This window comes from Clupea harengus, chromosome 23 (assembly GCF_900700415.2).
Source record: "Clupea harengus chromosome 23, Ch_v2.0.2, whole genome shotgun sequence".
Lineage (NCBI taxonomy): Eukaryota > Metazoa > Chordata > Actinopteri > Clupeiformes > Clupeidae > Clupea > Clupea harengus.
The window spans coordinates 12,579,382-12,596,881 of NC_045174.1; the positions used below are offsets into that span (position 1 = coordinate 12,579,382).

General features: G+C 46.3%; 1 protein-coding gene across 2 annotated transcripts in view; it reads right to left on the reverse strand.

The window, feature by feature from the left end:
* The window catches only part of LOC116218796 (cilia- and flagella-associated protein 251-like), a 43,861-nt gene that overhangs the window by 11,811 nt on the left and 14,550 nt on the right, over positions 1-17,500 (reverse strand). The window contains exons 2-4 of one of the 2 annotated variants that reach the window (XM_042703404.1): positions 10,143-10,501; positions 9,597-9,807; positions 2,364-2,398 (exon numbers count right to left, since the gene is read on the reverse strand). In XM_042703404.1, the coding sequence (XP_042559338.1) occupies positions 2,364-2,398; positions 9,597-9,807; positions 10,143-10,308 (412 nt within the window). In that variant the 5' untranslated portion in view covers positions 10,309-10,501. Of the gene's footprint in view, positions 1-2,363; positions 2,399-9,596; positions 9,811-10,142; positions 10,502-17,500 lie in introns of both variants that reach the window. The other variant, XM_042703403.1, reaches the window with a different exon arrangement.

Consider the following 17,500-nt stretch of genomic DNA (forward strand, 5'->3'; position numbering starts at 1 on the left):
TTTTGTGCTCCTTATCTCTCTCTCTTCCTGCCTTGTCTTTTTCTCTACCTCTTTTGTTCTCATGTTCCCATACGCACACACTCTTTATTTTTCCTCTCTCTCCAGTCATCCTCACAATATTCTCTCATATTTCCCCCCCTCTTTCTCTTTCTCTCTCCATCAATCACCCCATGTCTTCGTGGAGAGGGCTGTGTTTCCTCCCTTCTCTCCTGACTCTGTGGTTTGTGAGGCGGACAGTACTCCCATGTGTGTCTTATGAGTGTGTCCAATGAGTCCAATTGACCTGTGAGAGATCGGCTGCTGTTGTGAGATCATTGTGAGTAAGAGTGGGTCAGTGTGTGTGTGTGTGTGTGTGTGTGTGTGTGTGTGTGTGTGTGTGTGTGTGTGTGTGTGTGTGTGTGTGTGTGTGTGTGTGTGTGAGAGAGAGAGAGAGAGAGAGAGAGAGAGAGAGAGAAAGAAAGAGAGAGCTGTGTCTGCGTATGGCAGGGAAAGGAGCTGATTTGGGTAGAAGAGGAACTGTATGTGAGCCAGACAGACATTCTGTTTTCTACGTCCAAACGTGACCAAGCCTGAGCCAGTTAATGTACGCTAAGCTAAAGCAGTGATGATCAACCCCTCTGCTCCTGAGCCCCACAACCCCCCCCCCCCCCCCCCCCCCCCCAAGGTCCAAGGAAACATTCCAAGCCCCCCCCACAGGAGACGTGATAACCTGTCTGCCTGTCATCACTGCGACTCCATCTGGACCCTCTCCAAAGTCCAATGCTCATTTCATTTGACCTCGTAAAAAAGTTCAAAAACAACTTTTGCTGAAATATCACAAGCAGAATCCTTCATTCCTATTTTCCCATTACCATAAATCCACAGGTAGTAAAAAGGCTATTTCTGTATGATATTAACTTCTTTGTGTTGTTTATGTTCGTTGAATAGTACTTAAGTTTTTAGCTTTTGTGATTCAAGCATTCTGTAATGGGCCTCATTTATCAATACTTCCATGCGTGTCAGAGTTTTAAAGTTGATAGGTGCCACAATTCACTTAAAACACAAACATGAATGCCAAATGCTTTCATGACTCCAGAGTTTTAGTGTATATTTAAAAAGCTCTCCGTACAAATGTTTGTGTATTTCACTTGATAAATTAGGCTTGTTGTTTGAAATAGTTTCCCCTTGTGGGCCCCGGCCCCCCTGTTGCGAACTACTGAGCTAAAGCAGTGGGGTTGTGTCAACCTGTCAAACAATGGTGGTCATCATGGTGACAGCTTGTCTGTTTACCAGGATTACATATGTGTGGACACTTAGTATTTTAACACACAGCTAACCTGCAGTTTGTCAATGTTAGATATAATGCTAAAACTACGTGAATATTTACCAGCTGAGATAGAAATATAAAAAAATAAATAAATAAACTCAAAAGTACTTCACATGGTACTTTTGAGTTTTTTTTGTTTTATTTTTTATATATATTTCTATGCAACACATAGCATAGTCGCTAGACCACCCTCAGTAGAAGTTCATAAGACCAATTACACGATAGTACTTAGTCTATGTGACCGCACCCGACCCAAAGCCGAATATCATTTCTACATTTTTGTCTGGACCCCACCCGTAACACCAAGTAACCAACCTGTAGTGTGTGTGTGTGTGTGTGTGTGTGTCTCCATACGGATGTGTATTTGTGAGTATAGATTACTTCTTTCTTCCTCTGCGACCCGCTGTCATTTCTGCTTGTGCAGGTCGGCCCTGCAACCTCCAAACGACCTCTAACCCCCCTTTCCCCCTACCCGTGGCTTTGATCTTCGCAATGACAACTTCAACATGACACATTTCACCCCCTTGCACTCTAGGGTTACAGTAACACACTGCACACACAACTCCAGGCTTGTGATAGGCACCGAGGGTGTGGCATTACCACAGCTACTCCGAGGCTGAGGGAGGGGGGTGGTTGAAAGGTCACTGGCATCTACACAGAACCAAAAAGAAGCACCTCTGTTCCTTCCTTTCTTTTTGCCATAAGTGATGACATCACCAGAGTCCAGAAACTTTCTATGTGGCACCCTATGCGCAGCTGAATAAGGGGGCCTGTTTGGGACACACAGGCTAAGGGATTGTTTAAATGGGCAAAAACAGGGGATTTAAAGAGAAGGCTTTAGCCCAACTCAGTGCTCAGCGATCCAGGCCTCTTTTTGTCTGAAGCTGGACGCCTGCTTTTCCCCCCAAGGCAAGAAAGGAATAAAGGGCACACAAGAGAGAGAATGAAGGAGAGAGAGAATGAAGGAGAGAGAGAGAGAGAGAGAGGGAGTAAAAAGAAAAGACTTGAGAGTTGGACAAAGGAGTCTTTGAGAAGGCTGAAAAGGGAAGCGACTTACCCTTTGGCTTCCGGGCTTCCTCCACTTCCAACCGCCTGTGAAAGAGATAGATCAAGAAGAAGAAAGGGGGAGAGAGAGAGAAAAGTAATGAGGTTATGGACTCAGATTTGTCAACAACACAAAAAAACAATACACTTTCACCTGCTTCCACCCCTACAAGCGGGCGTGCACACACACATACACACACACACAAACACACACTCTCGCTCCCTCTCATTCTCATTCTAAACAGCTGAAATCCAAACCAAATAATCTAGCCAAGCCTACATGTTTACAACCAGCACACAGAAAGCACAGGGGTCGCTGCTGCACTAACCAGCACAGGCATCCTAATCACACTACTACACAATCAGCAGATACTCCTGAGGAACACTCCGTGCAACAGGCCATGGCACGTTCAAAACCGCCCAGAGGCAAGGCATTCCGGAGCCTCAATTGAACCCGGGAAGCCCGTAGCCAGTCAGGCACTAGGTACCGTATGGAGGCTAACGCAGCCAGATGAGGAACAGCTGCATACTGGGCCAAAGAAAAACACAGTGGTTGCGTAAGTCCTCCAGATTTAACAAGGCAGGCTGTGTGTGTGTGTGTGTGTGTGTGTGTGTGTGTGTGTCTGTACTGTATTTACTGTGTGTAAGTGATTCTTGTATTCTGGTAAGTGTGCATTTGTATTCATGTTAACGCGTGAGAACATTTATACTGTTTTGTGTGTGCAGGGATGTATCTCAGACAGATCCAGCTGAGTCAAGCCTCTGATGCTCTGGCGTGCCTTGGGATTGTGCAACTGTGCAAAGGGAACCTGAGAGTAAAGAGGCTGAGAAACAGTCACGGTCACACCACAGCGGTCACGTAACCCAGGCAACACAATCAGAAGGGACCAACATGGGAAACAAGATGGGGAAGCTACAGGCATCGAGCACGCATGGGTGAAAATCCACGAACGCATTTGGGACACGCTAAACAGGGGAGCAGAGCAAGCCTAGTACGCTAGCAAATAAAGTCTACACCAACTGCGCCCATCCCATAAATGGAGGGCTTTCAGCAACGTAACACACTGTACTTAGTAGTGTATGTTTATGTAATTAGTTATCCAACTCTTTTCATTCAAAGTCAGGGACAAACAACACTGTTGCTATGGCATCCCATACAAAAGTAGATTATGACTGGGGTACCATCAACAGGCTGAATGTTCATAATAACTTGAAGCCTTAGAGCTGTACATTGCGTAATACATGTACATTACATTTACATTTAGTCATTTAGCAGACGCTTTTGTCCAAAGCGACGTACAAGGGAGAGAATAGTCAAGCTACGAGCAATGTACATGTATAGATACAAGTATAGATTAGGGGTCCAAAGTCATGCTTTGAGATAGTTGAGGATGTATATAAAACACGTCTAGAACATGGGCTGTCTACAGAAAGGTCAACGCTCTGGATCTATGATCTAATGAAGGGGAAGCAGAGAGCACTATGGGGTTGCAATACTGCTGCTATGCCTGGTAGTGGCACACCACACCACACCATGCCAGACCACTAGCCTTTTTGGCCCTTCAGGCCTGCCGTAGCCCTGCGGGTCGACAGACTGGGTGTGGAAACGGGTGTCGGCTCGCCGGTTGGCTCCTCCCAGACCCCGCCTCCGCCTCTCCAGCCACGAGCCTGACCCAAAGCTCAAGCCTGAGCATGACCTTGACCCCAGGGTCAGAGGTGCAGAGGGCAGGTCAAAAGAGGCACTGGTGCACAGCCTGCGCACCAAGGGGGGGTGGGGGGTGGGGGCGTAGAGAGGGAGGACAAAGGAGAAAAGAAAGGAGAAAAGAAAGAGACAGAGTGAAGAGAAAGGCAGACAGAAGACAGAGATGGAGAGATAAACACAAATGATAGAGTGATGACGTTAAGAAAGATTATCTCAAGAAATACTCAAGACACACAAAAGACAGGACAGGACAAGACAGACATCTGTGAAACATTTGGAGGCCTGACTAGACGCAGTAGAAGGCCACAGCTTTCTTTTCAGTGGAATCTTCCGGAAGCAGGCAGGCCCCCTCCACTAGTTCAAAGCGGTCAAATGGCTGCAATGTTTTCAAATAGATCAGTGCAGAACTGCCTTGGGAGGTGTGCTGCTGGTGTTTTAGGGAGTGTGTATGTGTGTGTGTGTGTGTGTGTGTGTGTGTGTGTGTGTGTGTGCGCATATGCAAACAATTTCCGAGCTTGATTTAAAAAAAAAAAAAAACACTGTTTGGCCGAGTTGATGGTGTTGCCGGCATCTGTCAGTGGTATAGAAACAGAAGGCATAGAATGACCCACATCTCATTCACAACAATGCCTCGTTCAGTGTCGGGAAGTTCTGCATTCTTGGAGACAGGCATGACGCCATCATTCTATGACCAGTAAAGGCCAAACAATTCCAATCAGGAGATACATCCATGGCCTGATGACAGCTCCGACTGATATCTAAAACAGGAAGCATCTTCAGGAACATCAGCACAGTAGGAGGCTGTGTACACAGAAGCCCATTCTACATATTCTCTCTCTCTCTCTCTCTCTCTCTCTGTCTCTCTCTCTCCCTCCCTCAGTACAGTAGGGCCACCCCTTCCCTAGACACCTGATTGATGCCTTAAGCGGCGTTCAAACCGAGGCGCTTTTTTTGTTTCTGAAACGTGAGGCCAAATTAACACAAGACGCGATGCTACTGTCGCAGCGTTCCATAGAGAAACAAGTGAAATTGAGTGCCTGGAGGTAAAAAAGAGCATTAGTCTGGATGGGGTGAAATAATCCCCAGGTTAGTGTGAACCGGGCCTCAGAGTCCCATAGTAGAGTGAGATCAGGCCCAGAGTACGTCTGCCTGTCTGTGTGCACTGCACATTGGTCACAGTCTACACCTACTGGCTCCATGCGTTACCTCACTCTTTCGCTCTTTCTCTTTCGCTCTCACTCTTTCGCTCTTTCTCTTTCTCTCTTTCGCTCTCACTCTTTCTCTCTTTCGCTCTCACTGTGGCTCTTTGCCTCTTGTCCATTGTCCCTATCCATTATCTCTCATTTCCCATTAGTGTGTGACACAACAACGTGCCTGTGGCCTGAAATCATCACAGAGCAAATATGAATGAGAAAGGATGAAAGAGAAGAGAAGCAGGAAATGAATGACTGTGCGTGTGTGTGTGTGTGTGTGTGTGTGTGTGTGTGTGTGTGTGTGTGTGTGTGTGTGTGTGTGTGTGTGTGTGTGTGTGTGTGTGTGTGTGCGTGAGAGAGAACTGAAGGAGACCACATGACGGGGAGAAAGCCAGGGCATGATGGCATAATCCCTCCTCCCTCTGCCCGCTTCAAAGGAGAAGCAGCCAGCCAGACCACAACAAGGCCCACTTTACACTCCAAACACACACACACACACACACACACACACACACACACACACGCACTGTGTATGCTGTACACATCAGTGACTTTCAATTAAAAACACAGCACTTCCTCCATAGCCTTTGTTCCCTTCCCTTACCTTATCTTACCTACAGCCTAATTTGCTGGACTATGAATAGATATCAATACACACCACACACACACACACCACATATTACTGGTGTTTACTACAAATGCTGCCAAGACCTTTATTAGACACACAACACCTTCTGGTTCCTGAAGATTAGAGTGATTCACTACACACCGCAGCATGCAAAGTTAGACACATAGTCTGACACACAGTCATTGCGCGCATGCACACACACACACACACACACACACACACACACACACACAGTAGCATGCACCCCTGTTTAAAATTTCGGTTACTTTCTGTATTTTCTTTTTACTTTACTTTTTATTTTCATCTTTTATAGTTAAAAAAATAACAAAAAACGGAAAATGGCCCAAAGCAAACGTTTGGACACCCTGCATGGCCACTACTTAGTAACACCCAATTTTACAAGCATCACAGCTTGTAAACGCTTTTTTTGTAGCCAGCTAAGAGTCTTTCAATTTTAGTTTGGGGGATTTTCGCCCATTCTTCCTTGCAAAATGCTTCTAGTTCTGTGAGGTTCTTAAGACGTCTTGCATGCACTACTCTTTTGAGGTCTATCCACAGTTTATCGATGTTGTTTAGGTCGGGGGACTGTGAGGGCCATGGCAAAACCTTCGGCTTGTGCCTCTCGAGGAAGTCCATTCTGGTTTTTGAGGTGTGGAGGTGTTTAGTATCTCTATCCTGTTGTAGAAGCCGTCCTCTTTTCATATTCAGTGTTTTTAACAGACGTGTGATGTTTGCTTCCAGAATTTCCTGGTATTTAACTGAATCCATTACTCCCTCTACCAGTGAAATGGTCCCTGTGCCTCTGACTGCCCAAAGCATGATCCATCCACCCCTGTGCTTAAGAGAGGTGTTCTTTTCATGAAATCCTGCTCCCTTTTTTCTCCAAACATACCTTTGCTCATTGTGACCAGAAACTTCTATTATAACTTCATCAGTCCACAGGACCGGTTTCCAAAATGCCTCAAGCTTGTTAAGATTTGTTCCTTTGCTTCTGATGCTGAAGTTTGTGGTGAAGTCGCTGGAAGGTTTTCTTCTGATGGCTCTTCTACGAAGGTCATATTTGTGCCGGTGTCGAGAGTCTGCAAAATTTTCCTGAAGGTCTTTTGAAGTCCAATAGGGTTTTTGATTTGCCTTCTAGCAGTCCTATGAGCAGTTCTCTTGGAGAGCAACTTGACCTCCGCTGTTCTTTAGAAAAAAACGGAGGAAATGGCTACTTGAAAACACTTTGCTATCTTCTTATAGCCTTCTCCTGCTAGGTGCTAGGCAGCTGCTTAGAGGAGCCCATGACCGCTGATTGTTGTGACGAGGTTTGAGGAGTCGGCGTATTTATAAAGCTTTGAAATCTGCATCATCTGGCCTTTCCTAACGATGACTCTGAACAAGCCATAGCCCTGGCAAGCTCATTAAGCTCACAAGCTCATTATTAAACTTTTGCATGGTGCTCCTTTCATTTTTTTCCTTCTAATATTGTACAAAACAAAAATAATACCCTAATCTTGCTTAAAATTTAGAAAGGAATGTTTCAGAACTTTGTGTGTTTTAGAAAGCCGTTCATCTTCTACTCACTTAACTATTTACGGTAACAGAAAAGTTAACCAAAGTTGCCCAAACTTTTGCATGCCACTGTACACACACACACACACAAACATCAACACACTCGCTCACACACTCACTTACAGTTCAGCCTGTATGTTACCTTTGTACAGCATTTTCTCAGTTTTTCCATACAGACCTATATTTTTCTTCCTTGTATACACACACACACACACACACACACACACACACACACACACACACACACACACAGGGGCAGACAGTCATGCGCCGATGGCTGCAAATATTACTGTATCCTCTGAATACGTTTCTGGCATTATGTACACACACAGACACACACACACACACACACACACACACACACACACACATACACACACACACACACACACACTCTCAGACCTGCAGAGGCGACATTCCTTCACGCTATTTTGGGTCGGTGCTCAGGCACACGCCACAGGTCGCTGTAATCAGGTTAGACTTACATCAGCTCACATCAGAGAGTGTGTGTGTGTGTGTGTGTGTGCATGTGTGTGTGTGTGTTTGTGTGTGTGCATGTAACATATCTAGCTACATACCTACAGTACCTGCTCCACAGTCCCCACACCCACACCCAGTCCCCACACCCACTAATAAACACAGAGTGTGCTAAAGACAGAGTGGAAGCCCCTTGTTAACACAAACACACACCCACATCCACATGCCTTTCCTTTGTCCACACACACACACACACACACTCACAATCACACACACGCCCACACACACACACACAAAGAGGTGCCTGGAGCCCTTTGGCCCAACCTTGGCACGACACAGTTAAAGCGCTTTACAAGTACGGGATTGGCTTGCTGTGCTGTAAGATAATAGTGTGTGTGTGTGTGTGTGTGTGTGTGTGTCTCTCTCTCTCTGTCGTCATGTCATGTTTACAGTCTTTCCACTTGTTCCCCTCCTTTGTGTCTAGTGTTTACTGAAAATGTGCCTTAAACTTGAGACAGGCATCTTATTTTCACATGTTCACGCGTCAGTTTCACATATTCACATATTCATCAGGGTTTTTTTTTTTCAAATAAATAACTTGAGGAAATGAGAGACAATGGGAGTTTATGATAAAAGTCACTACTTAATCTGACAGTTGCACAAGTCTCTGCCTTAGGCTAACGCGTTTGGTTGAAACTGTAACCTGTATCTGTAACTGTCAGGACCTTACAGGTCGCCTAGGTACTGCCTGAATTTATTTTTTAAAACAACAGAATCGTTCAGTCTTGCCCCTCTTGAAAGAGACTAACACACAAACACACACACACACACACACACACACTAGCACAGACACATCCCATCTTACGCCATCCAACTACACACACACACACACACACACATTTTGTGCATTTGTATTACCACTTCCTTCCTTGGCCCGGTGACTTGTGTAAATTGACACCAAAACAGGCCGATCAGATGTCATAACACCAAAACAAGTCCCGGCAAACGCATCTCTTCCCAGTTTCCCAAAACCCCCTGACCTTCCCACTCCCTCCCGCCCCTTCTCCACTCCCAGGGCCCGGGCACTTCCTGCCCTGTTCTGGAAACAGATGTGATGCCACAACGCTGAACGAATTCCCATCAGGCCATAGTCTGACGCCTGTGAGGGATAGCATACACATCCTCCACTAGCAGATGTAGTTTGGTATGAATCCAGTGTACGTTAGTAGTAATTAGATGAGCTAAAACAGCAGAAGATGCCAATTTAATTGGTCTCAGTGCGCTGTTTAGAGAATTTAAAACAAAGCACACTTCTGTACTCCAGATGACATTCTGAATATCCAGATCCGGGAAGCTCACTAGAGTGTTTTGGTTGGATGGGCTAATCGGCACAGTTCTCTCGCCGAGCCGTAGGAGACATGGCTGAGATGAGATGAGATCTCAGTGCAGTGAGACGACACAGCGGGGGGTTTCTATTTCTGAAGCAGCCCTGGCCTCTGCAGCTCGGCTGTCGCTTCAGCAAAAGCTCTCATGGCTAATTGGACAATGCTTTTCTTTGGGAAACAGCGCCCTGGTCCAAAACCCTCCACCTATTCCACATCCTGGCATCTGTACCCCTCCCTGCCCATGGTCCCCCTCCCTAACCCTGGTCACCCTCCCTGCCAGAGACAGAACATCGTCTTCTCCACTTACTCCCGACGTGGGGTGTACCCCAGTGCACTGTCTCCATCTTCCCCGGGCGCAGGTGTGGTTTTGGGGGCGGTCTGGGCGTCGTCCTCGGCCTCGGCCTCCGGGTCACTCTCCTTCTCCCCCCTCCTTCCTCTTAGGCCACCTCGGGATACGGGTGAACTCCGACCCCCTGAAGGGTCATCTGTCCCAGAGTTCCCTCTGTTCCCAGTGTCCCCTACTGGACAGAACATGAGGAGACAGGAAGCGTTTAACTGGATTTACTACAAATCTCCTTATCTCGTATTTCTTCTTACATTTATCAATCATATCTCATTACACACTACAAATCTCCATATTTTGTATTTCTTCTTACATTCATCAATTATATCTGATCATATCTGTCTTTGCATCTATAAATGGTCATGAACTATTATGTTTGAGTAACAAGGCTATTTTCCAAAATGTGCCACTTATTACTACGAAAAGACTATGTTACATTCTCCATGTACCATATATATACCATTAAACGAGTCGAAGAGAAAGAGAGAGTGGTGTTCTTTTCCTCCTCACCTGTGTCTGGCGCCTTCTCCCTCTGTCGTTCCGGGCGTGAGTATTTGCTGCTGAGCTCCTCCATGTTGGCGTAACGCTCTGCCAGCTCACGCCGCCGCTCCGCCTTGTAGCGGGCGATTCGCTCCGCTTTGGACTCCATCGTCGAGATGGTCTCCACCGCGTCCATGGTAACGACCCTTGGACACTGATCTGCCTTCCCTTTGACCTCTTCCTGTTCACCAGCACAGGGCGGCTAGTCGTCCTCACCGGGCCGAATGCCTCTCAGAGACGACTCCTTTGTTCCCGACTTGTCAAGGGGATCTCGACTTCAGGAAGGGAGGAGGGGGGGCAATCACCTGGAGGAAAGCATCTCAAGCGTCCTGGAGAAGAGAGGAAGAGGAGGAGGAGGAGGAGGAGGAGAAAAGAGAGGAGGGGAGAGGTTTACAACACTCATTTATTGAACCAGTGTTACTGCCTTGACATTACTGCAACACATAAGGTAGTAGAATGTCCAACACACACAACCAATCAAAAACAGCAAGACAGACATTGTGACAGGCCCTCTGTTTCATATTTTAAAGGCTACCTGCCCATCCTCTCCACCTTCACACAACAACCTGATGGGAGAGGGAAAAAATAACAACAGAAAAAAAACAGAGAAGAGATCAGAAGGACGGAAGAAAAGAGAGGTAAACAGAGAAAAACAGAAAAGAACCACAGACAGGTTAAGAGTTTAACAGGCCTGGTCGTAAACACCTCACTTCTGCACTGTAAACACCTCCTCTCTCTCATTCGCCCTCCCTCCCTCCCTCCCTCTCTCTCTCTCTCTCTCTCTCTCTCTCTCTCTCTCTCTCTCTCTCTCTCTCTCTCTCTCTCTCTCTCTCTCTCTCTCTCTCTCTCTCTCTCTCTCTCTCTCTCTCTCTCTCTCTCTCTCTCTCAGAGGGAGAGAGAGAAAGGGGATGACTGAGAAAGAGAGGAGTTGAGGGAAAGAGAGGGAGCGATTTGGATAGAGGGCAAAAGAGATGGGAGAGAACTCAATGAGGTTTTGTGCAACATCCGATAAGATGTGCACAATCTAACTCTCTCTCTCACACACACACACACACACACACACACACACACACACTATACCTTGCAAACACTATCCATGCAGATCCCTGCAAGTGTTTATTAAATGGTCCACTGCAGCAAGACCGTGTGCGGTGTTTACAGAGAGGGACCTCTTACACTGGGAGGCCAGGGGTCTTTCAACATCAGTCTGTCTGTCTCTGTGTGTGTGTGTGTGTGTGTGTGTGTGTGTGTGTGTGTGTGTGTGTGTGTGTGTGTGTGTGTGTGTGTGTGCGAGAGAGTCTTTCAGAGCATGTGGTAGTGATGTATGCATGTCTGTGCAAGGGCAAACATCCGTCTGCATGCAAATGTATCTGCATTGTCTGTGAGTCTGAACACACGTGACAGAGTGCGAGTGTGTGTTTGTGTGTGTTTGTGTGTATATATACAGTATATATATATATATATGTGTGTGTATATGAATGTGTGTGTTTGTACACGCATGATACAGTGTATATATATGTATGTATGTCTGTGTGTGTGTGTGTGTGTGTGTGTGTGCACGCATGATACAGTGTATGTGTGTGTGTGTGTGTGTGTGTGTGTGTGTGTGTGTGTGTGCACACATGATACAGTGTGTGTGTGTGTGTGTGTGTGTGTGTGTGCTCATGATGAAGAGTGCATGCCCTGCTGGGATGAACATGTTTGAGTTAGCAGGACTCAGAGGGCGGGGGGGTTAATGGATGCCTTCTGGAGTCCAGCTGTACCGAACACAACAGAACAAAACACTTTGTGTGTGTCTGTGTCATATATGTGTGTGTATGTGTGTGTGTGGGTCATATATGTATGTGTGTGTGTCTGTGTCTGTGTGTCTGTGTGTGTATTCTGAACAGAGGTTAATGGGCCACATCTGGGACTAAGCATTTAACAGCTCTGAGAGGAGGGTGCGGGGCAGAAAGAGAATTATTAGGGGTGGGGGTGGGGTTTGGGGGGGAGAGTGACAGAGAGAGAGAGACTGAGGGAGAATTATAGACAGGGTGAAGCTGCATGATTTAGGGGAATACCCATGTAGATGCAAACACAGAGAGAGAGAGAGAGAGAGAAGGGAGAGAAGGGAGAGAGAGAGAGAGAGAGAGAGAGAGAGAGAGAGAAGGGGGAGAGGAGGAAAAGGAGGAGGGAGTGAGCTAATCCAAAACAGAAGAAGGGAATGGGATAAAAAGACATGAGGGAGGGAGAAAGGTGAGGAGGAGAGAAAGGTTAGAAAAAGAGCTGAGATTGAGGAGGGCAGAAATCATGAGGGACAGAAAAGAGGGAACGAGAACAACAGACAGAGAGAAAGATGGAGGGGGAGGGAAGGACCGGGGATGACAGACGGTGACAGAAAAACTGTCAGTTTATAAGAATTGACATAAAAAATGCGTATGAGAGAGAAATAAAGAAATAGAAATGCAAAGGGGGTAGGATGACAGAGAGACAGAGAATGAAAAAGAGAGTGAAAGGAGATTGAGGAGATGGAGAGAAAGAGACACAGAATGAGTGAGAGAGAAAGAATGAGAGAAAGGAGTGTGTGAGAGAGAATGAGTGAGAGAGAAACTGAGGGAAAGACAGATGGAGAAAGAAGGAGTGAGAGATAGAGAGAAAGAGAGAGATAGAATGGGTGACAGAGAAAGAATGAGAGAAAGACAGAAAGAGAAAGAAAGAGTGAGAGATAGAGACAGAGAGAGAAAATTAGTGAGAGAGAGACTGAGGGAAAGGCACATAGGGAAAGAAAGAGTAACGGAGACAAACAGTGAAAGTGAGAAAGAAAAGGACATGGAGAGAGTGGATGGAGAGAGAGAGAGAAAGAAAAGGAGAAGGAGAGATTAGATTGATGGAGAGAGAGAGAGAAAGAAAAGGAGAAGGAGAGATTAGATTGATGGAGAGAGAGAGAGAAAGAAAAGGAGAAGGGGAGATTAGATTGATGGAGAGAGAGAGAAAGAAAAGGAGATGGAGAGAGTGGATGTAGAGGGGTGAGTGTGACGCCCGTGACTTTTGGCCTCTCCGGGGCTGAGGGGAGCGTTTCCAACCCTCTCGGATAACGGCCGAGGGGGTCACAAATCTTCCAAGCCGCACCCTCGGCATGCTGGGATAGAGGAGGACCCCTGGGTTCAGACGGATCACTCACTCGCCAACAAAAACACGCCAGAGAGGCATCACAGGTCAGAGAGAGGCCAACGCCACACGGACTTACAGAGTGTGTATGTGTGTGTGTGTGTGTGTGTGAGAGAAAGAGAGAAAATGTGAGTGTATGTGTGTTGCAATGTGCAAACGTGTGCAATCTGTCTATTCCAGCATCAGTTTGGTTTAAGTGTATATGTGAATATTAAGTGTGTCTGCTCTTGATACTTCGCAAATACACAATGTACTGGATGTAGGTGTGTGTGTGTGTGTGTGTGTGTGTGTGTGTGTCTGTCTGTGTGTGGGGGTGGATAAGTGCATACATAAATGCATACAAGTGCATAAGTGTATATATTATTTGCAATCTGGCCATTCCAGCTTCTGGGTGTAAATATGAGGGTTTACATAAGAGTGTCTCTGTTAAATGTACAACACACTGCCTGTGTGTGTGTGTGTGTGTGTGTGTGCGTGTGTGTAAATGTGTGTGTACTAGTCCCATGTTCTACATGTATTCTGTTCACACACTCCATCAGATCCTCGCAGCTCCTTACAAGCGCACCACAAACCAAGTGTGTGTGCACACGCATATGTTTACTCAGGCCTGAAGTCTGTGCTGTGCAGTGCATACAGTATCCTTCTAAACACACACTCTCTCTCTACCTCTCTCTCTCTCTACCTCTCTCTACCTCTCTCTACCTCTCTCCCTCTATCTACCTAACTCTCTACCTCTCTAGCAAAAAAGTGCCTTGAACGTGGTTCCAGCATCTTGCTATCAACCATAGCCTTGACAGTCTCCACGAACACTGCAGCGTTCTTATAACGAGCCCGATAAATAAATATGACATCCCTATAAAAGGAGTCCGGGAGGCAGCCGTGGACATTTGTTAACCAACATCATAACTTCATAAATTCCCCATAAACACTGTTGAATACTGTAAACAAGCCGTGTTCGTGTGTGCCAACTGCCATGAAAGTGACTGCGATTTACAGGCCGCTTACATTGTGTGCGTGATATGCATCGAAGACTATGTTTGCTAAATGGCCTATTAGGACGTACTGGACAAGGCCGTCGTAAATATATATAATAAAGAATACAGTTCCAAACTCACTGGTAGCGTCCGTGACTGTCTCCGTGGTCGTAACTCCCGGTAACTCATTTTAAAAGAGCACAGTACGTAATATTTTCCATTTTAAAAATAATGATTAAATGAAATGGTGGAAATAACGAAATGCCGACGCCAGCAGCAAAAGCCCAGGGAAAGACGAAAGTTGAGGAGGTTTTTTTCCCCTTAATGCCCTTCTTTTGACTTCTACCATAGAGATGCTGACTTTCATAAACAGAAGTCATGCCTATCTACCTTTTGTTTACCTCCAAAAAGTCTACTTCAAAGAAAGTATACTGCAAAAAGGACCAACAATCCCAAATAGGTACCTAAATAGTGCCCTCTTAGTGCACCTCATTGGCTTTGAGTATACGTCGTACAGTTTGCACAAAAGTATAGTATACTACTTCATAAGTATACTACCTTAGTTTTTCCTAACACACTACTGCATATGAGCTGACCTTTGGGCTGATGGATGGTTCCTTATTTCAGGCAAGTAGCCTGATTAGTCCAAATTAGCCCTGAAGAGCTGTGTAATGGAGGCTTATTAAGATAGAGGAATGTCTTCTTGTTAATCCACCACTGAGGGTTATTAAGATAGAGGAATGTCTTCTTGTTAATCCACTCCTTGCTGATTAGGGGGAGCTGGAGACCTCCCAACATGCCCTGTGTGTTCTCAGGGGCATAACTCAAACATGGGAGTCACTGACACGCAGAGATACGGTGATCCATGAAGAAAATTACAGAAAATGTGCGAGACACAAAAAGACACCCGAATCTCTACATTGTAACCTGATCATTTTGTGGTTTCTTTTTTCTTTATCAGGGGTATGATTAGGTCCAAACATGATTTGAAATGTCACATAAGGGCCACGTTTGGCAGTCTCTCTCCTCTTACCTATAAAAGGAGAGAAGAGAGTGGCTACATCATCGCAATCATCAATAGAGCAAACAAGATTTGATTTGTTTGGAAGCCTGTGCTGTTTTTCTAACCCAACAAGGAGAGAAGGTTGGAGAAGTGAGTCATCTATAAAGACGTCTTTCTTGGGTAAGGAGCGGTGAATTCACCCTGAACACAATCAATCTTTTTTTCGCTCGTTCGTTCGTTCGTTCGCTCACTTGGTCTTGGGCTATTTTGTTGTGAAACACCATAGTCAGGGGCCTGCACAGACAAGCAAAGCCAGGGGCATTTTAAGCTCTTTTGACAGTCTGTATGTATGTGTGTGTGTGTGTGTGTGTGTGTGTGTGTGTGTGAGAGAAAGAAGGAGTGTGTGCATTTATGTGTAAGAAGGAGTGTGTGCATTTATGTGTGAGAATGAGTGTGTGTGAGTGTGTGTGTGTGTGTGTGTGTGTGTGTGAGAGAGTGTGTGAGAGGGAGAGAGAGAAAGAGTGTGTGCATTTATGTGTGTGTGTGTGTGTGTGTGTGTGTGTGTGTGTGTGTGTGTGTGTGTGTGTGTGTGTGCACGCTTGTGCAAAACTGTGGAATACACAGGCCCCCTTTTCACAGTGACTGCACACAGACCTTTCTCCATTCACCCGTGTCCAGGTCTATACATGTTCCCAGTCTGCAATACAGCTGCCTAATGGCCCTCTCTGTTGGGCCAACAGTCTGGTTAACTCATACTCAACAGGCAACACGCTGTGGACAGTTTGCGTTGGCCGGCCTTGCGTGACGGACGACCAATGTGACCTACGGCCTGTTACGTCACGGGGGAAGGGGGTAAAGTGGCTGCCAACATGAACAGGAAGTGGCTGTCATTTCCTGCCATCTTGTCCAGCCAGACAATGGGGCAGAATGTTATTGAATACTGTGCTTGGAGACTTTAACTCCATACCTCAAGCACGCGACAGTTAGCATTTCAGCCATACAGGTTTTGCAGACAGACATGCCGCAGGTGCTTCAATTAGTGACAAACGACGTACAGAAGTGACGTACAACAAAAGAAGGTGTGTGTCTGTGTCTGTGTGGGTATGGATTTGTGTGTGTGTGTGTGTGTGTGTGTGTCTGTGTGAGGCATGTGAGCTATGTGTGAGCATAGCACACAGTGTAAATGCTGTTAGGCCGTGCGGTTTCAGAAAGCTCTCTTGCTGTGATTACTAATTGCCTCCCACAGGCACAGGACATCACAGCTCTTTTCTTCTCTTCTCTTCTGTTCTCTTCCCCTCAGTTACTCCCAATTTCTGGTCACGGAAATTTGAGAAAACTCTCGCGGTTATTATTATTACGTTTCCAGCCAACTGTAAGTAGCACAGAACATCACAGTTCTTCTCTTCTCCTGAGCGCAGGAGTACTCCCCCACCTACGCTCATATCAGCACACGGACGAGGAGATGAATGAGCCTGCAGGGAGGTCACGGAGGAACATCAGCCCAAAAAGTGGCAGGAAGAAAGGGTGTGTGTGTGTGTGTGTGTGTGTGCGTGTGTGTGTCCGTGTGTGTGTGTGTGTGTCTGTATGTGTGTGTTTGTCTGTGTGTCTGTGTGTGTGTGAATCTGCGTAGCCCAGAATTGCAGATGTCGGCCAAGATGAGGCTCTGGGGAGGGAGGGAGCCCCTATCTGGGCCAAGCCGCCTCTTGAACCAAAGAACCGTAGCGTTCCTTGACATGCGGAGGAGGAGGAAGAGGAGGAGGAGGAAGACCACCAGAGTCGTTTCTAGCTCACAGCCTTCCCATCTTTCCTTGCCTGTGTGTGTGTGTGTGTGTGTGTGTGTATCTCAGTGTGTGTGTGTGTGTGTGTGTGTATGTTTGTGTGTGTGTACGTGTGGATATGTGTATGTTTGTGTGGGTGTATGCATGTATGTGTGTGTATCAGTCTGACTATGTCTGTGTGTGTGTGTGTGTGTGTGTGTGTGTGTGTTTGGGGGGTTATACAAGGGGACTGAGGCAGTGGGACACAGAGTGTGGAGCTTGAGGTTGACAGGTTTAAGAGCTTTGACCCTGAGGTGGAGTGTGGTAGCTAAGACCCCCGCGTAGCGCAGGATGAGCCAGTATGATTACTGTGCCGTTTATGGGAGCCTAATGCACTGGGTTAACTAAAGGGCTGAGGGGGTAACGACCACAGGGTCATGTGTGTGT